This window comes from Halichoerus grypus, chromosome 5, assembly GCF_964656455.1.
Source record: "Halichoerus grypus chromosome 5, mHalGry1.hap1.1, whole genome shotgun sequence".
Classification (NCBI taxonomy): domain Eukaryota; kingdom Metazoa; phylum Chordata; class Mammalia; order Carnivora; family Phocidae; genus Halichoerus; species Halichoerus grypus.
In genome coordinates, this window is record NC_135716.1 from 15,894,130 (window position 1) to 15,914,774 (window position 20,645).

The window sequence follows — 20,645 nt, forward strand, 5'->3', positions numbered from 1 at the left end:
AAGCGGGCCACCCTGCAAGACCCCGGGGAGCGGCGGTGCACCCTCGGTCCCAGGCGCTCGCAGCCATTGTGGGGTGGGCGCTCGTCCAGCCGCGTGCTGACACGCCCTCTCCGCGCTGCGACCCGCGCCCAGGGCAGGAGGGGGTGCTCCGCGCGTGCTCCGAGGAGGAGGTGTCTCCCGCGGGGCTGGAATCCTCGCCGCAGCGCCCGCCGGTTCCCCTCCTCTGCGTGCGCTCCACGCGCCTCCCGGGCACGCGCTCCTAGCCCCGCCCGCGTGCGGCGGACGCACGGCCGCGAGCGCGCGCCCTACCCGCGCCCCCGCGGCGGACGCACGGCCGCGAGCGCGCGTGCGCCCCTCCGAACGTCCCCGGGAGCCGCGCCAGAGCGAGCGCCGGGGCCGGGCGCGCAGGACTGAAAAGGAGGCGGCGGCCGCGGCTGCGAGCAACAGATCCGGACGCCGCGAGCAGACGCGTTCTGCTGTTGGGCGATTTTTTTTTTAATTTCAAAAATATTATTAAATTAGAAAATCTTGCATTTTTAAATGGCGCTGGCCCCAGGTCAGCGGGCGGTTTTCTCTGCTTCAAGATGGGCTTTGCTGTTTCCGTCGTGGGCACCAGTGGTGGCCTGATTGTCAGTCTTCTCCGGGCATTTTTAAGACCAGGAGCCGAGCACTGCATGTAGGCGAATCACCCTGCAGGGCGGTTTGGCTTTTTAAATTATTGTTATTATTTGGGGCAGAGAACAGCCGATCTTGGGCACTTCGTCCTCTTTGCAGAAGAGGCTGTGAGTCGGAGGTGGGTCGCTCGGAAGGTGGAATTGCTCGCGGGTGAGCGAGCCCCGGCCCCGCGCACAGTCCAGGCGGCCCCGAGTGTGTGTCCTCTCCCTGCCGGCGCCGGGAAAATGGAGGCTGTGATTGAGAAGGAATGCAGCGCGCTCGGAGGCCTCTTCCAGACCATCATCAGCGACATGAAGGTAGGACGCCGGGGGCGCGGCTGCGGTGGCGGCGGCCGCGCACTGACCTCGCCGCGGTGCTTCGCCTCCGCCCCGGGCCAGCCGCCCAGCCCTTGCCTGCGCCGCGGCCGCCGGCCACCTGCGGGAGCGCTCCGGCCCGGTGTCACCTGCTCACCCGCGGCGCCGCTCCGGGCTCTGCTGGGTCACCGGGCGGGCTGCTTCTCTGGGGGTGTCTGATGCCCCCTGCCCTCTCCACGCTCATTGTCCCAGGGGGCGGCACCATCTCGTTTCCCTGGGGGCGCAGGGCCCCGGCTCCAAGTTTTCCATTGTCTGTCGCTGGACGGAGTGTCTGCGACCCCTGGAGACTGGGTGCCTGGGCGGACACCTGATTCCCCCGAGTACGGGGTGGGGGCACCTGGCGCGGTGGTGGGGAGGGGTATGGGGGCTCTGCCCGGCCCCGGGAACTGGCCCCCCACCCCTGGCCGAGAGCCTGAGAGAGAGGCCTTCCTCTCCCTCCTTGGCTTTCAGGTCCACCTGGGGGGGATCTGAGCAAATTAGGCATTAATTAGGCTGTTCCTAAGCTGGTGAGGGTGTGCATGCCTTCCTCAGCCCTCCCCGGGGGCGCGGAGCAGAAGTTCCCAGAGTAGCCTTGCTGGGGACCCTCCTTCCACTGGCTGAGGCTCCAGCCTGAAGGCAAGATTGGGGTCCCCTAAAGAACTGTATTCCGCCCCCCCCACCCCCCCACCCACCACACACAGACTCCAGGTTTTCTCTTGGAAGGATTGTGAATATTGTGTGTGTGTGTGTGTGTGTGGTGTGTGTGTCCGTGTGTGCTCGCGCACGCGCGCGCGCGTGTGTATTGGGGGCGGGGAACAACACCCTGGTTTTTTTCCTGCAAAGGGTGGGACTGGGGATAACCTGCTCCTTGGATGTGGATTTTCTGGTGCATAGAGATAGACCAGGGCCCAGTGTTACTCCTCCAAAGGAAATATAACCAGCCTCGCGAGCTGGCTGGAGGTGGGAATTGGGGGCGGTGGGGGGATTTTTTTTTTTCATGTGTATTTAGGGAGCTTCTCTTTGGCTTTAACCCAGCCCCAGTTTGCCTCAACAGATCCGGGGAGGTGGTGTTTAATTAAAAGCTCGGCTTCCAAAACGAGTAGGCAGGTTTGGAAAGCTGTCGAGCCGGTGGGTGTGGATAGCCCCTCTTCAGCCGCTGACTGGGCGTTTGGAGGAGCTTTTGTCTGATGAAGTGTAAGGTTTAGAGAGGGTTTGGCCTGGGAGATGGACTTTGTGAAGGAATGCTCAGCTGTCACGCCTGCTTCCCCCTTTTAGAAGCAACTGCCATCTCCCCAAGGGTGAACTTTTCCAAGGTGCCTCCATCCTGGTCTTGGCCCTCCTTCTACAGAGCCTGTGTTGTTGTTGTTGTTTTGTGTGTGTGAGAAATTGACATTCGTGTAGCATTATCTTCAGCTAGACCCTGCTTGTCCAGGAATGCCTCTAATCCAGCCACTTGGAATTAGATGGATTATTCCCTGTTCAAAGACAGCCTCTTTCATTCCTTTGCCCTCAATCCACATTGACTTATTGAAGTGCTCTTTTGAGACAAAGATTGGTGTCCCCGCCTCGGACTCTGGGGTATTTCTTGTTAACTTAAATTCTGTACGCCTTATAATCAAAGATTTGGTTTGAGGCACATGTGTATTTTGATCACCAGGGGAAGAATTTGAGATGGGCAGGTAAAGCTGCTTGCGGTTTTTTCTTCTTCTTCTTTTTTTTTTTTTGAAGAGAAATGGATGTTTCCAGTCCCTGAGTAGTAACAAGGACCCAGTGACCTAAAAGTTCTGCCCACTGCAGACCCAGAAAAAAAAAAATCTAGAGTTTTTTTTTCTCTCTTTGTTCCTTAATCCATAATCCCTCCAGTCTCCGTTCTTTGCATTTAGCAGTTTGAACCCAAAGCCTTTCAGAAGGTAGCCCACCACAGGATGGGCCCCCTATTTTCCGCCTGCCATCCTGTGGCTGCCCTCTAGCATTCTGGCCAGGGGGATTTATGGGTGCCAAGGTGGCATGTTTTTCCCTCTGCAAGATGACAGTTAAAAATAAGGATTTATTTAATGCCCTTTCAATGCTGTATCTATAGTTTGTGGTTCCTGACTTCTTTCCCTTTGAATTTAGTAGGGTTTGTTCAACATCCTGTGGGAAGGCATTTATTTTAAGGTTGTTTGTTTTGTTTTGGCAAAGATTTGAAAAGCAAACTGGAGGGGAAGACTAAAACTTGCCTCAGGGTCTGCAGGATTCCAGACTTTTGGGGAGTAGAGAGAGATAAGGAAAAAGAAAGGCGTAGACTGATTGCCAAGATTGTTTACGCAGAAGACAGTTGTTGAATATTTTAATGGAGTTTTCTTTTTAAAAGACTTCTTTGTGGGTTGGATGGCAGTGATATTTTAAAAGGGAATTAAAAAAAATTTTGGGCATATAGGATAAGCAGTGCGTAGTATGCATAATGCATGAAGTCACCACCAATAAAAGTCAGTCTTTTAATATCTGAAGTCAGCTGGCTTTCTAATGACCAGTTTATCCTCTTTTTCTCTTTGAACTGCCATGATGGGTTTCTGATGTCTTTGGTCCCCTTTCTGTTTGCTTTGAAGGACAAGTGTAAATGTTGGAAACCCATTTGGAATGTCATCTTGAGAAAATTTTTAGGTTATTTTTCCAGAAGTAATGCTGGACTGGGGTGAGGAAAGGGTAAGGAAATTTTTTTTTTTTTTTAGTAGCATTTGATTCTCCAAAATGTACAGCGACACAGGAAGGGAGTCAGTTTCCTCTTTGGAGGAGGAAAAAAAAAGAACAAAAAAAAAAATGGAGTAATTTCAAGGCCTAACACTATACATCTTCCAAAACCAAAAACCTCAAGACATTAAAAAGCTGGAGAGGAATCCTGCTTTTTTCTAGTGATCCTTCATCTGGCTAAATCCTCAGCGGTCAGGGTGTGTGTTTTATCCTTTTCAGGGGGAAGGGTGCGGAAGAAACCCTCGCTCTTCTTCCATTGGGATCCAGCAGCAGCTGTTAAATAACTTATTGATTCCTTGACGAGAGGAAACCTTGTGTGTTTTCCCCTGTCTTCCACCCTCCTGTGGTGGTGGTCACTAATGACGGTGGTGTGCAGAATCGCTTACTGGCTGCCTTTCCGCCCATGCACATAAATCAAGTTGTCTGGTGTGAGCTGGTCCCAAAGAGAAGGGGAGACAGAGATTCACGTGGCTGGAGGCGAGGGCCCATCACCCGTTTGTCTGGGGGAACAGTAGCTTGCCGGTGACTATGGAAGGCCAACTGACTGGCTTCTGATGTTTGACAATGGTTAGACATTGACGAGGTTCTAGAATCTTTTTGGAGTTTCTATCCAAGTGCCAAGAAAAGCAGGCTAAATGCTGCAAACAGCAGATTTGAGCCATGACTTTTTAAAAAAATTTTTTGGGATATAATGGACATACAACATTATATTAGTTTTAGATATACAACACAGTGATTTGATACTTGTAGTTTTTAAATTTATTTTTATTGATTGATTTTTTTTTTTTTTTTTTTTTTAATGTTGAAGTAATTGAACCAGCAAAGAATTTGATGATGTTTGGGGAGCTTTTAAGACCAGGAGACTGGCTAAACTCAAGGGCAAGTCACTGTGGATATCTTTGTTCTTTTAATAATTAACTTAGGTTTTTGGTGTTTTTTTTAAAGTTGGATGCTAAAACCAAATATTTTCCTCAGCCTTGTTGCTCAAGAATCAGCATGTCAGGAGCTGAATTGGGCCTGATGCAAGGAGAACTTTGTACTAGGTTTGAGAGTGTGTTGGGGGTTATGTAATGGGACTGGGGGGTGAAAAGCACCGAAGCACACCTTGAATATCCCTACCCCACCTCTCACTGTAGAGAGAGGTGTCCTGTTACCAGCACCTGTGCCGAGCAGAATAAGGGCCTTGTTCAGTTCCTCTCCACTGCCCCCCACCACCGTTGGCACCCGTATCCTCCTAAGTTCTGCCTAAAATTAGAGCTGGTAAAGGAACTTCTTGAATTCCATGGAAATCTTTTGTGGTTCGAAGGCATGACATGGTATTTTCCCTCACTTATCATAGATCAAGAATGTGGGTATTGGGTCCAGCGCTGGATAATGATTTCAGGGTTCCCCCCACCCCCCACTGCTTTGGCTTTGGGGTTTCTCTCAGACGAGAGGCTCCTTCCTCGGTGTTTATCGAGGGCCTGCTATGTGGAAGGTCTCTGGCTGGGCAGCAAGGAGCCAACAAGGCCTGCCCTTGGAGAGCTGCTTGTCCTGTGGGCTGTAAGTAGGTAACATTAAGTACCCTATGGTGACCATGAAGGAAGAGCATCAGTCAGTTTTTGAAGGACTTCTCTTTGACTCTTGGAAAAAAAAAAATGTTTTCTCCAGGAAGATACTGAAAACCCAGCGAAGGCCTCCAAGAGCGGCCAGGTGCTCTGAGGGAGGCGGGCAGCCCTGAAAATGGCGACACACAGAGGCAGGACCAGCAGAGCCCTTGTAAAGTACAGATGGGCCCCATGTTGTTTTTTCTCTTAGCAAATGGCTGTGTTTGCCCAGGATTTTACAGCTTCCTCAATTTGGGCCTGTGGGCGAAGAAGGTGAAGTGAAGATGTCATAAAATTTGGCAGCAGGGGAACTGTCCAGAATGGGTGCCTGTTCTGAGATTGAGAGCCTATGTAGATCAGTCTGTTAGGTTTTTTTAGGTGCAGATCTTGTCCAGGTTTAGAAAGAAGTCTTTTATTTATTTATTTTTTGGTCTTGGCTTGAATGTTTCTGTGGGAAAATCCTGTATACATCATATTTAACCAAATTGGGTAGAACTTGTTGTTCGACACCGTGAACATTTATGTTCTGAATTTCCACAGTTAGCGATGCCTCACGTGGAGAGAAGGTCAATCCCAGGTCATGGTTCACATGGAAGATGAGCTGAGTTTGAGTTTTGCCTGGTTCAGCTATCAGTCCGTTCTTACGAGAGTAGCATGTACTCGTAATTCTGTAGTATTTATTGAGCACCAGCAAGGTTGCAAGCACTGAGCTCAGTGCTATGATTCAGCAAGTAAAGATACAGACTCTCCAGTTAAATTTGAATTTCAGATAAACAGGGAACAACTTTTTAGTATAAGCATGTTCCATGCATCCTCGGGCTTCTCAGCGACTGACCTCTTGTACTTTGAACTGCTCTTTTGCATCCAGGAAAAGGAAAAAGCTAAAATGGTGTCTGTCAATATGGCCAGCTCATTTGAGGTTGTTAAAATGTTTGGAGGATGGAAAAGTTGAAACTATTGATCTAGTAGACGCTTTATCTATAATTTTCATCTGGGCTTTTCCATCTTGCCGGGGATGGGTGAGAGCTCGAAAGATTCCTTCTGCAGAAGACTGTTTAGGTGCTCAGATTGGGACTGGGAAAATGAGATCGTTGCGAGGTCTCCATTACTTCTCGGAACTGCCTTCAGGACACTTTCCCCTTAAACCCACACCTCTGCAAAAACAAAGAAATACCTCTCCTGGAACCAAACAAAAGCCAAAGGCAGATTTAGCTGCCTAGGACACCAGAGGAGAAGTATTTGGGGCTCCTTAGAGGGAACTGATGGATGCCTTAAGCACTTTAACTCGGATTTGCAGATTGCACTGCTGATATGGCCTTATTAAGCAGCAAACCAGAGAGACAAATGAAGTAAATTAATTGGTTGAGCTTCGAGGAAGCCCATTGTATTTGATTGCGGAGGTTCTCCCTTGAATTAGTTAGGAGGCTGCGCAAGGTTTCTTCTGAGTATCTGACACACAGACACACACGAAACCCCCAAAAGCAAAAGCAAACCCACCCAGCACAGATTCGAGAGCAGCCCACCGCTTGTCAGTGTTCCCCACCTCTTAGCCCAGGGAGGACCTGGGCTGTGTGTCTGCTGCTTCCCGATTTAAGACGCTCTTGTGCGTCGCCTGTATGTAGTAGGTGCTTAGTGTTCACGGCATATGGTGAACACGGGGCAGGAAGGGACTTGGTGAGAACCTGCCATGTGCCAGGCAATGCGCTAAGTGCTTGGTGCGCATGGTTTCACGTCATCCTCACATCAGCCCCACTTTACGGATGAGAAAACTGAGGCTCTTTGAAGAGAGGTGGTAACTTATCCAAGGCCATGGTGAGGGGGATTGGTTCAGACCTTGGCCGATTTGATTCCCAAAGCTGGAGGTCTTTAGAACATGCTGAAGGTAGAGAGGGGGGAATGGATTTATTTGTAGAGGGCAGCATACCGAATTCCACTTTACTGAGTTCTACAGGAGGCTCAAGGAAGGAATCAGGGTCTTATTTCCGTGCCTGGAGCCCAGAGCCAGCCTGGAGGCGTGAACTTGAGCTCAGATGCGTGGGGACTGTTGTGGGGCGGGCAGCTCCCATCTGGCTGTCACTTTTGTGGAAGTCATTTAATTTATGATCTATTGACATATTGTGGCCTCCTTCCCTCTCCCACTCACCGGTCTTCTCTGACAGACAAACCTGGAATTCCCTTTCCTCTTCTTCTGGGTGTGCAGAGGGGAAAGAAGCCTTCGGGCCAGGCTCTGGCCTGTCACCCTTGGCTCCTGTCCTTGTCCCCATACGAAGTGCTCACAGTCTTCTCCATGAGTGGCCAGAGGGCCGTGTTTATACGTCCGGGGAGCCCATTGGTTCCTGAGACTGGGCGACTGTGCAAGCCTGGCAGCCCGCGCTAATTATATGAATTAAATAAGTTCACCCAAAGTTCAAATGACGCCTCTAAGGGAACTCCTTACCTTGAACTCATTTTATGTCCAGCCCTGGAACTCTCTGGTAAAAGAGCTTTTCTGTATTTAATTACGTCCCCGTAACTCTCCAGTTTGGTTGAGTCTGTAGAGCCCTTTCAGGCTCTGTGTTTGCAGAAATTGATGGGATCACCAAAAACCCCTCCTTCCTGTGCTGACTCTTGGCATATACGGCCTTGGTCATAGTTTCTAAGTGGTTTTTCTTTTCCTGTCTAGTTTAAGTGGGTTTAAAAAAAAAATCAATTGAGTGTCTTTTGAGCTGTGTGTCTTTTTATTTGCTTTCTTCCCCTTGAAGAATTTGGGCAACTGTAAAATATTAGCTCGCTCGGCATGAGTGGCCTCCTAAGTCCTGGAGGTGGGCAGCAGGTTTTGCCCGGGACTCCCTTCCCTGCCACCTCCCACAGGACAGGGGTCTCTCGGGGCTGGAGGAGTGGGTCTGGCCAGAGGAGGAGGCTCTGGGCTGGTGTGCCCCTTCTGGTAGAATGTGCCTGGTTACAGGCCTAAGAGCGTCGGGTTTCCTGTGAGCCTTTAAGACACTGATACCTGGACCTATTCCCTGGAGGTTCTGATTCATTGCTTCCAGGGGACATCCTGGGCATTCACATTTTTTTTCTTAAAGCACCCCCAGGTAATTCTAATGTGTAGTCGGGCTTGAGAACCACCGAGTCATACACAACTTTAGCACCCTCAAAAGTACTTTCTCAACCTCACCAAAGTCTGAGTAAAAGCATGTTTAGATGTTTGTACAACAGTGTGAATCTGCTAAACACTATTGAACTGGACGCTTAAGAATGGCCAAGATGATAGATTGTATGTTATGTGTGTTTTGCCACGAATAAAAATAAAAATAAATTTATGGTGAAACAACATTAAATAAATTGAAATATAAAAATAGTAGAAAAAAGCCTCTTTAGAATATTTAACGATTTTAAATATACAATAGCCCTGTCCGGTATGATTTTCTACCATAATGGAAATTGTCAAATACGTTATCCACTAGCCACATGTGACTACTGAGCAGTTGAAGTCTGGCGAGTGTGATCAAGGAGCTATTAGGTTTTATTCACTTTTGTTTAAATAGCCGTATGGGGCTAGTAACTCCCGTATTGGACGGTGTAGATCTACAACATACCGTTTAAGTAAAAACAGTGAGCTTCCTGCACACCTTCTACTCCCTTCTGGCCGGCCCCTTCCCCGTTGCCTCTAAACCCCTCCTGTGGAAATTCCAGAGCTCCCGCTGACCTTGGAGTCAAAGGGATCTGCTTTTCAATCCCGTGGGCAAGTTACTTAATCTCTCAGCCTCCTTTTCCTCTTCTGTACGAGGGTCTGAGAAAGTACCCACTTCAGAGGATTCCGGAAGCAGACTGCGCTTGCGAAGCTCCACGCCGTGCCTTGCCACTGGCACTCGGGGGTGAGCAGCTGTTACCGTTCCAGTCACTGTAGTAATTCTTTCCACCACTTCAGGCAAAAGCTACCCAACCCTGGACATAGTTGTATTTAGAGTTTGCACCGAAGTTGCAGGAAATGGAGAAGTTGCGTTGTTTTTTTTTTTTCTTGCTAAGTCAATTACTCTTGAGTTCATTATAACCTCATCTGCCTCGGCTGGGCCTATTTGCAATTCTGTGTTTGCAAACCCGTTGTCTATAAAGGGAAGGGGAGGGCTGGGTCCTGGCTGAGGTCCTCAGGGCATTTAATGCTTAAAAAAAAAAAAAGTCTTTCAGAGATGTTTACACCAGGGTAAGGGGAAAGGAGCAGCTTTGTAAAGGCCGTCTTTTTCTGTCTGCATTGTTTGAGTTCCCCCTTCTTTTTTGGGAGTGATCACCAGGAAAATTGGCCTCGGTCGCCTCTTAGCCTGTCCTGTAGCAGCAGCTGGGCACTAATCTTCTGTCTCTTCCTAGGACTTGGCCATATTTGAGTTCTTCCTACCTGCCCACCTGCTGGATGTGTCCCACCTGCCTTAGCCTGGGATTCAAGGACCCCGCGGCTGGGCCCTAGCTGAGTGGTCTGTATGCCTAGTGCTCTCCATCCTGGAGTCCCTGGCCTCTTTGAACACATCCTGTGCCCCTCATTCTTGCTGTTTGTCCTGCTTGGAGGACATTTCTACGTTGTTGGCCACTGAAATCTTTCTCATCCTTCAAGGCCCCACCACAAAGTTATCTCCTCTTTCCACCAACCCAGATACCCTTAGGCATTCTTCACATCCTGTGTTGAGTCTACTGAGTATTACGTTCTACCTTACGCGGTTGCCCTTGGGCTTTAAAACCTGGCTCTGCCACTTCCTAGGTAGATTACTCTGGGCGAGTTACTCAACCTCCTGGGACTTGATTTTCTTATCTGTAAAATGGGGGAAATAATACTTCCCTCTTGAAGTTGTAGGGGCTTCAGTGAGAAAGTATATGTAAAGGGCTTAGCGTGAAATAAATGCTAAATAAAATGCTCTCGTGTATCTGAGCTGCCGTGGTAGTTTCTAGTGGAGTACCCTGTAATAATAGCACTCAGATGTTTCAGAAAATACAAGAAACCTATAGCTCCACTTTGATAATGCAATAGAGACAACACTGCAGTGCTTTTCAACTTTCAACGTATATGAATAATTTGAGAGAACACAGTACACGTATTCAACAGATCTGACGATGTGCCTGCTCTGGGCCAGGCAATGCGGGGGTAGAGATACACCTGTGAGCAAGACCAGTAAAGCCCTCGCCCTAAAGTTGTTTTGTCTAGAAGAGGAACAGAGAAGCAGCAAGATCTTAGGGAGGGCCTCTGATCGTCATTGGGAGTGGAGGACAGAGTCAGGGGAGGCTTTGGTATGAGTGACACCTACGTTTTATTTTACCTATTTCATGAGCCTTTATATGGCACAAGCAGGCATTCTAGTGCCTTACCAATAGACTCTTTAACTCTTCCCGGCAACCCAGTGAGGTAGTTGCTGCTACAATTCCCACTTTACAGATGGGGAAACTGAGGTTCAGAGAGGTGTAGCCATTTGCCCACACCAGACAGCTCGTGAGAGGGAAGGCTGGGATTTGAACCCAGGTGGTCTGGCTCCAGGCTCTGGGCTTATCCGCCGTGGTGGGCTGTGTCTTTTCAGATTCTGTAATGGGTGTGTTTCACTGATCTCTTTGACGATTGTTCTGTCTGTACCTTTAGGACTCAGGATGAACCAGGTAAAGCCTAACAATCGAGGCTCTTCTCTGAACTGCTTCAAGAAGCTCAAGGGGCCTCTCTGTATTTAAAGCAGAGTCAAGCCCAGCCGACAAGATCCTGTTGGGTGGTTGACTCACCCCACGGGTGCCTCTGATTTGTCAGCAGAGGGAAGTAGGTGGGGAGCAGGCAGGGTGTGAGACCCAGGGTTCTGACACAGCTGTTGAAGGTGACAACCACGAGACACAGGTTTGTTTTGCTGAAGACACCCCGCCCGTCAGGGTCGCCCCAGTAACGGCTCTGCACCCCACATGCCTGAGCGCGAAACAGGAAGGGGCATATTTGCAGTAGGAGGCTGGAAATGCTTAGAGATTAGTTTCCAGGGAGACCTCAGTTTCACTTCTGAGGCCCGGCTTGCTTGTGCCCAGGCTCCTGCAGCTGAGCACGGAGTCATTAAGGAAGTCTTTGAGTTTGGTTTAATGGTCGCTCTTTGTTTTGAAGTGATTGTTTACTGAACCTTCAAAGCCAGCTCTCCAGCAGGATGTGATCTCGGGCCTGAATAATTGGATGAGGCACCCCAATAGGAAGCAAGTAGCCGGGAGTAGGGCCAGGAGGAGCTAGCTGGTGGCCAAGCCTTCGGCATCCCAGCGCTCACAAGTTCTGCAAGCTGGAGGGACTGAGGTCGCCTTGCAGCCAGGAGTAGACCTGAAGCAAGGGTCCCCTGGAACCTGGCCTCTTTGATGTTGTGCTGGCCTTAATTAGGGACACCCTAATTAAATCACTAAGGAGGAAGCTTATTCGTAAAAAGAAAAAAATTAAGTGCTTTGAGAGCATTTCATGAGGGATTACTTCTCAAAGATTATGCAAGCAATATAAAGTTAGTGGAAGAAAAACAGAAATTTCAGTTAAGTAAAAAAATAAAACTCACCCATACTGCTTGATTACAAAGCGGGTTATGTACACACAGTTTAGACAAAGGTTCATGCGGCCCACGCTGTGCCAGAAATTTTTATTCACTTAGCTTTTCACTTACCTTGCCTTTCCGTGTATGTAATTATGAGCCGTGTCAGTTTTAATGTTGTGTGGTGTTCCATTGTTTGGTATGTGTACAATTAATTTATTCAGCTGACCTGTCTTTGAGGACCGACCATGTGCCAGGTTCTGTGTTAAGTGCTGGGGGTACAGCAGTAAATAAAAACGGACACAGCCCCTGCGCCCCTTGGAGCTTACATTCTAGGGCAGCGGGGACAAACTAAGTCGGTTCTTCTGTATGTTAGAAGGATTATGTGCAATGGGGAAAAGTAGAGCAGGGGCAGTGTTGTTGTTTTTTAAATACCGTGGCTAGGGAAGGCCTCACAGAGCAGGTGACCTTTGAGCAAAACCGTAGGAAGTACATGGATATCGGAAAAAGAATGTTCCAGGCCAGGGAAGAGCATGTGCGGAGGCCTTAAGGTGGGCACAGTTCTGTCCGTCCCATGCTGATTTCGTGTTTAGGCTGTGTCCGGTTTTTCACTAATTATAAGCAGCACTGCAGTGAGTATATCCTTGTAGCTAGACATTGATTTGCATGGACAGTTTCCCCTGAAGGCTTTATCCTGGGTCAAAGGTACGGACTTTTCAAGGCATTTCAAACACGTTGCCCAGTGCCGTTCAGAAAGCACGTACCCGTTCCTCTTCCCACGTGCAGGTGCTCATCACCAGGGATTATTTCTCAAGGAGCTAGACTTGAATATCGGGACAGAGAAATTGCTGAGGCCACAGCTTGCTGGGCCTCAGAGGGACGAAGCGTCTTATTTGGTGTGGTGATTTTAATTTTTTTTTTTAAAGATTTTATTTAGTAGAGCGCGAGAGAGGACAAGCACAGGGAGAGGAAGAAGCAGACTCCCCGCTCAGTAGGGAGCCCGACATGGAGCTGGATCCCAGGACCCTGGAATCCTGGCCTGAGCCAAAGGCAGATGCTTAACCGGACTGAGCCACCCAGGCGCCCCTGGTGTGGTGATTTTCAAATCTTGCTGTGTGTGATTTTAGCAAGAAAGTGTGAGTGTGCCCTGGGGAGTGTGTTCAGTGCAGGTGTCTGGGCCTCAGAGATGTCCATTGTGTAGCTGTGGGGTGGGGCTCAGGCCTCTGTAGTCGTAGCAGACATTCCTAGTGAGTCTCTGGTAGGTTGTGATTATACCAGGAACAGGGCAAGTAGAAGTGGTTCTTGGGCACCAAGAGCCTCCTTTGCAGCTCATGAGGTAAGTAGGAAGGATCTCCCTGCTCCCCTCTCCCGTGCCCCCAGATTACACCCCAAAATGACTCTCATGCCTAAATGCAGCATGATCTTCTGTATTCCCTTTCCTCTGCCAATTCTTTCTTTTGCAAGGAAAACTGTCTCCCTTCTTTATTTCCTGCCCCTTTGCCAGGAAAACGCCCCTTTGTCCTTAAAGACCTAGGTGAGGCTCCCCCCCCCCCCCCCCCCCCGCCCCGGGAAGCTTACACCAACCGCACCTTCTGGTACTTTATATTTGGAGTGTGGTGCCCTCCGAATGGTGGCTAACGCATCCGCATCCGTGTTCTACTGGCCTGAGTTCCTCAGTGCTTTGGCTCCTTATCTCTGTACGGCCTCCACCCCACTCCTACCATAGTAGGTGCTCATTAAATGCCCCAGCTAGGGTGGCTGGCATCGCATGTAGACTCCTGAAAATAGCAATCGCTGGGATTTATTGAGTCCTAAGTGCCCGTCACCCTTCTAAACGCCTGCACTACTTCCCTTACCCTCATTACCATCCTTGGAGGTGGGGCCTAGCATAGGTGTCCTTTACACATGAAGACAGGGCAGTTGCGGGTGACTAAGTCGCCTAGGTCATCCAGTGGGCAGATGTGAAGTCGGGCAGTCTGACCGTAGCGCCATGCTCTTGACGCCTACATCACATGGGTCCTTTCAGACTCCGGAGTATGGCTGCGCCCCAGGGTGCTCTCTCCAGGCCAGGAGGACACGCTGTGGGAAGACGAAAGAGAGGACAGCGAGTGTACAGGTATCAAACACAGTCAGTGCCTTTTTCGGTGACACCCCCCCCCCCCCCCGCCCCCGGGTGTCCTTCCTGGCAGCCTGGGGTGGGGCTTGGGGGTTGTGGGGCAGGCACTGTTCATAGGAAGGTGCCAGAGCCCATGAAGTGTGTACGGTGTGGCCAGGCCATGGCTCCCCAGGGTGGATTTGACAGATTGCAAGAATCCGTTTTGGGGCTGCTAGAACTCATACAGGAATTCAGTAAAGTGGCAGGAGATAAAATCAAGGCACAGAAATCAGTGGCATTCCTATACACCAACAACAAGTCAGAAGAAAGAGAAATTAAGGAGTCGATCCCATTTACAATTGCACCCAAAACCATAAGATACCTAGGAATAAATCTAACCAAAGAGGCAAAGGATCTGTACTCAGAAAACTATAAAATACTCATGAAAGAAATTGAGGAAGACACAAAGAAATGGAAAAACGTTCCATGCTCATGGATTGGAAGAACAAATATTGTGAAGATGTCAATCCTACCTAGAGCAATCTACACATTCAATGCAATCCCCATCAAAATACCATCCACTTTCTTCAAAGAAATGGAACAAATAATCCTAAAATTTGTATGGAACCAGAAGAGACCCCGAATAGCCAGAGGAATGTTGAAAAAGAAAAGCAAAGCTGGCGGCATCACAATTCCAGACTTCCAGCTCTACTACAAAGCTGTCATCATCAAGACAGTATGGTACTGGCACAAAACAGACACATCGATCAATGGAACAGAATAGAGAGCCCAGAAATGGACCCTCAACTCTATGGTCAACTAATCTTTGACAAAGCAGGAAAGAATGTCCAATGGAAAAAAGACAGTCTCTTCAACAAATGGTGTTGGGAAAATTGGACAGCCACATGCAGAAGAATGAAACTGGACCATTTCCTTACACCACACACAAAAATAGACTCCAAATGGTTGAAAGACCTCAATGTGAGACAGGAGTCCCATCAAAATCCTAAAGGAGAACACAGGCAGCAACCTCTTCGACCTCAGCCGCAGCAACTTCTTCCTAGAAACATCGCCAAAGGCAAGGGAAGCAAGGGCAAAAATGAACTATTGGGACTTCATCAAGATAAAAAGCTTTTGCAAAGCAAAGGAAACAGTCAACAAAACCAAAAGACAACTGACAGAATGGGAGAAGATATTTGCAAATGACATATCAGATAAAGGGCTAGTATCCAAAATCTATAAAGAACTCATCAAACTCAACACCAAAAGAACAAAGAATCCAATCAAGAAATGGGCAGAAGACATGAACAGACATTTTTCCAAAGAAGACATCCAAATGGCCAACAGACACATGAAAAAGTGTTCAATATCGCTCGGCATCAGGGAAATCCAAATCAAAACCTCAATGAGATACCACCTCACACCAGTCAGAATGGCTAAAATTAACAAGTCAGGAAATGACAGATGTTGGCGGGGATGCGGAGAAAGGGGAACCCTCCTACACTGTTGGTGGGAATGCAAGCTGGTGCAGCCACTCTGGAAAACAGTATGGAGGTTCCTCAAAAAGTTGAAAATAGAGCTACCATATGATCCAGCAATTGCACTACTGGGTATTTACCCCAAAGATACAAAAGTAGGGACCCAAAAGGGTACGTGCACCCCGATGTTTATAGCAGCAATGTCCACAATAGCCAAACTGTGGAAAGAGCCAAGATGTCTATCAACAGATGAATGGATAAAGAAGATGTGGTATATATATACAATGGAATATTATGCAGCCATCAAAAGGAATAAGATCTTGCCATTTGCAACGACGTGGATGGAACTGGAGGGTATTATGCTGAGCGAAATAAGTCAAACAGAGAAAGACATGTATCATATGACCTCACTGATATGAGGAATTCTTAATCTCAGGAAACAAACTGAGGGTTGCTGGAGTGGGGGGTGGGGTGGGAGGGATGGGGTGACTGGGTGATGGACACTGGGGAGGGTATGTGTTCTGGTAAGCGCTGTGAATTGTGCAAGACTGTTGAATCTCAGATCTGTACCTCTGAAACAAATAATGCAATATATGTTAAGAAAGAAAAAAAGAAGAAGAAGAATGTAGCAGGAGGGGAAGAATGAAGGGGGGGAAATCGGAGGGGGAGAAGAACCGTGAGAGACGATGGACTCTGAAAAACAAACTGAGGGTTCTAGAGGGGAGGGGGTTGGGAGGATGGGTTAGCCTGGTGATGGGTATTGAGGAGGGCACGTTCTGCATGGAGCACTGGGTGTTATGCACAAACAATGAATCATGGAACACTATATCTAAAACTAATGATGTAATGTATGGGGATTAACATAACAATAAAAAAATTAAAAAAAAATAAATAAAAAAGATTTAAAAATATTTATAAATGCATAGAAAAAAAAAAAAAATCCGTTTTGGGGTTGGTTCCGCCAAGTACCCTGGCAGGGGTTGTCCTGAGAGCCCTTTATACCCTCAAGTACTATGGAAACGTGAGATGGGGTTCTTAGTGATGATCATGAAATACACTTGGACTCCTAGATGGCCTCAGGTGACCACTGGGGTAGCACAGATTTGGGCAGGGAGAGGGTGAATTTGGGGAAGAGGGAGAGGAGCAGGATTCCATTTTCATAGAAATGGTAGTGCATGGTACGCACACCAGTTTTTGCAAGAGTGAAACAATGGGACCAGAAACCTCACTGAGGTGTAGAACAAGACCGGGTGCCCAGAGTGGCTTTGTCCCCCGATGGCCGGCGCTGTCCGATGGCCCCGTCAGCAGCGGGGGACGTGTTCTGCATCCGCGCAGCCTAGTACTACGGGCCACGTGGGGCTCACGAGCACTGGTGTGAGGAACTGATTTTACATTTCATTTAATCGTAGTGAATTTAAATTTAAGTCCATGTGGCCAGTGGCTCTTTTGCTGGAAGGCTCAGAATAGACAAAGGAATGCCTCTTGGTAGAAAATCTAACAACAACAACAACAACAATACTTTGAAGGTACAGTTGACATATTTGGTTGGTTCTTCTTTTATTTCCAGTGGCGACCTACCCATGTGTCAGAAAACAGGCATTGTGGGCATAGAACCACATAGCACTGGAGGAAGAAGACGCCTGATGTCCTTGACTTTATTAGGGTCTTACGGTTACAAATGGAGCAGTTTGAGAGGGGAGGTTGGGTGGAGGGAGCACCTTTTGTGGTTAAATCTTCCTTTTCATAGGCGTATTTATTGCTGGTGAGCTTGGGCAAGTGGGTGAGGGTGGGCGTGTGGAGGAAGCAACCATTGATTATCCCCAAGGCTGTCATCCATTTGATGGACAGGGATAATTAGTGGATTAGGCAGGCCCCAATCAGAGAATAAAAGCCCAGGAATGGTTTTTATGATGGATGGGCTTACACAGTGCCTTTCATCTGAGGATCTCAGGAGCCCTTCCTCTTACAGGATAGGGTGGGGAAGGGTGGCTTTTGGGACAAAGCTGTGACAGGCAGTTAGGGGCCCTGTCCTTCATCCTGCACACCCACTTCTGGAAGCTGCCGATTCCTGCCTCGTGCTTGTAGAAGCACATGGGGTCCAGAGGCACTCCTGCTCAGATCAGAAGCTTCCTCTGGAAGCTTTGCTTTTCATTTCCCCAAAGTCCACACCAAGGGGTGACCTGGGAGAGGAGGAGGAGGGCTGCTGAGGGTTGCGTTACTCGTGCTCGCCCTGAGGAGGTTCCTGCAGATCTGCCGGGGGGCGGGGCGGGGGGGGAGGCTGGTGGCTTGGGGTGCTGACAGCAGTAGCCTGTAGAGATCCTCCAGACGGGCTGTCAGCTAGAACCTGATCAGTCCCCATCAGTCCATCGAAAACCTGAAGATGTGATCGTTACCCATAATCGCACCAAGGACGACAGCACCTGTGAACATTTCGGGTTCATTCCTTCCAGACCTTTTTCTACACGAAGGGCTTTTCTTTGTTTTGTGTCTCGTGGTTTCTTTTTCACGTGGTTGAGGCTCATGACCATCTCTAGCTCCCCTGGAGCATTTGCAGGTTGGGGAGCCCTCGTACCTCCCTTCTTGGACCGAGCGGGACCCAGCCTGCCTACTGAGCGGCCCTCTGCAGCCCGGGGGCTGGGCTGGGTAGCTGGGTCTGTTCGTCTCGTGGCTTGTACTTCCCAGAGTCAGGGTAGCCCTTGGGCCCCAAAGTCGGTCCTCCATTTCCTTGGCTGCGAAATAACAGTAGCACCTGCCTCGGCGGGGTGTTGTGAGCACGGAACGGAATGTGTATCAGGTTGTGCTCCTCAGCGTGGTCTGTGCGCCAACAGCCTCAGCGTCGCTTAGGTGAAACACGTGACATCCGGACCAAGGGAATCCGAGCCTGTGTTTCTACAGGATCCCCAGGTGATGGGCATGGAAGTGAAAGTGTGAGACCTGCTGATCCATGCACCTGGCACCAAGCAACTGTTTTAGAAACTGGTGATGCTTGATGATGATGATGATGGTGGTCATGTCGCCAGGGTGAGAAGAGGGGCTTGGGAGGTTACCCGTGCAGTCGTGTGCCCAGGACTTGAGTTCTCAGCAGCATGGCGAGCCAGCATCCCTCTGGAACCTTTGGGCGGGACAGAGGCCTCTGAGCTGGAACCCACTCCCTGGAGCCAGTCTCTCGTTTGTTCTCAGCTAAGCTGCAGTCTTCCTCCTTGGGAGACTCTTCTCTAGCTCTGGCTCTTCTCACATTGCCCCTTCTCTGACCACGGCTCCCGGCTCCCCCGAGTTCCCAGCGCGGGTGTCTGGTTCCCTCAGCTGTCCCCTGAGGTCCCGCTGCCACAGTGGGCTGGGCTGGGAGAGGCAGTTGCTGCATTATTTATGGGGCATCGTTAACCAGCCGTGCCGATGAGTTACACACAGTTTATTCTTCTGCTCTGTGTGTGGGATGCCATCCTGGGCCTCTGTTTAATACAGAACAAAACAAAGCAAAACAGAACCCCAAGCCACAACAGCCACTGGCTGGGTGCTGTGTCCTGCGCCCTGCATTAGGCAAGTGGCCTGTCCCGCCTTCTGGCTGTGGGGAGAGTGGAGGAAGGGGAGGGAGAAGAGGAGAGGGACCCTGGGGTGTTCCCAGAGCTCAGCTTGGACGGTGGGGGTGGGGAAGCCAACTTCCATATTTGCTTAAGTGGCCACCAGCCTCTTGGGGAGTTGACAGAGATTGGGTGGGTCTTTTTTCTCAGAAGTAAGTAAAAGACTTCACCACCCACCCCCTCCCTAAGGGACCAGACTGCTGTAAGGTATGTGGCCTGTGAGTTAGGTTCTCTTGTCACCTAGGTGACTTGGGATTTTTTTTTTTTTTTAAGATTGTATTTATTATGGCTGAATAGGAGTTTTCTAGTTGTTGGATGCCCCTGGAGGTTAGAAGAGAGAACAGCTGTCAGTGGCGGGTGTGTGGGGTGGGGAGCATGGTGGGCAGCCCACCTGGTGGATGCAGAGGTGTGAGCTATAATAGCCTGTCTTCAAGGAAGCCCCCCCTCTGTTGCTGTAGGAAGGGGGGCAGTCTTGCAACTTGATCAAGGGAGTCCTTTACATATTTGTAAACAAACTCGTTTTGGAATAGGGGACTTTTCCTTTCTCTCAGAATCCAGTGTGGTGTGAGTTTTATTTTCAACAAATCGCCTGGGGTTCAAAACCTGCCCTCTTCTCCATAGAAAGCCAAGGGGTTCCAGGGAGACGGGAGTCATGTACCCGTTGCCTGTGACTTTGGACTTGGCAGAGCCCGGGTGCTTGGCGGGAGTCTTATTTTCTTTGATTTTGGTCTGTCTGGAAAGTTGTGAAATCTTTGTGTTCTCTGGTGAACCCCACAGAGGGGTCTGTGTGGAGATTTTTCACAGCCCCAGGACTGTGTTCCTGGGGATTTCCTCAAACGTGAATGGAGCCCCGTCAGAACCAATGGCCTCGCGGGAGAGCTTTCTGGGACTCGTTGGTGGGAGGTGCAGATGAGAAAATTAAGGACTGTGTTGGGATTGTTTTCTGATAGGGTTCTCAGTGGATATGGCATCTTGATCTGCAGATTTCTTTTGAAACTCGAGTATATTCTCTTTGACTTGGTCTTAAGAGTCTAGAAGAAGCCCTGGCTTTTTCTCTGTTACCTTTAACTCTTTCTTCAAGTTTCTTCTCTCTCCTCTCACTTCCTCCAGGCTTTTGAATTTTTGTAGTAAAGCTACTTTTCAGGTGGGTAGAAACTTTTTTTTTTTAACCTTGAAAGAAACTTAAAAGAAAAAAACTAGATCTAGAACAATCCAACATCACCTTGCCTTTAAATTTTAATAACATTTACGCACTTTAAAAAAAAATTCTCAACAAGGAGGTTTTGTCTTCTGTTCTTAGAAGTTCATTTTTTTTTTTTTTTTTAGAATCCATTAAATTATATATTGCCTAAAACAGGTGGGCCTGACACTCTTTGATAGACTGTCAAATATCATTAAATCAGGAAAGAGCTGCTTTTGGCAGCCTTCTTCTGGCTGAGTGGGTGTTCGTGGGCGGAGAGCTGTGTGCTGCACCCCTTGACTAGAGAGGGGACCCTCCTTTTGTTGCTAATTTGGTAAAGACTGAAATGAGGCTCCCAAGTGGTGGGGGCAGATAAGTTGTTTTTTTAAGTGCTTTGAGCAGTTGATTTCAGGCACATTCATGTCGGTCTGAGTACTCCTTCTATCATGTGCCGGGGAGCGGCAGAGACTAGTCTGACTCCCTACACCCAGCTGGTTAAC

The 20,645-nt window shown here is 48.9% G+C and overlaps 1 protein-coding gene across 8 annotated transcripts in view; it reads left to right on the top strand.

Moving 5' to 3' along the window:
• The first annotated feature begins 330 nt into the window (after positions 1-330).
• Positions 331-20,645, top strand: part of MTSS1 (MTSS I-BAR domain containing 1) — a 160,007-nt gene continuing 139,692 nt past the window's right edge. For 3 of the 8 annotated variants that reach the window (XM_078072030.1, XM_078072025.1, XM_078072029.1), the window contains exon 1: positions 332-971. In XM_078072030.1, the coding sequence (XP_077928156.1) occupies positions 900-971 (72 nt within the window). In that variant the 5' untranslated portion in view covers positions 332-899. Of the gene's footprint in view, positions 972-20,645 lie in introns of all 8 variants that reach the window. The other 5 variants (XM_078072024.1, XM_078072028.1, XM_078072026.1 and 2 more) reach the window with 3 other exon arrangements.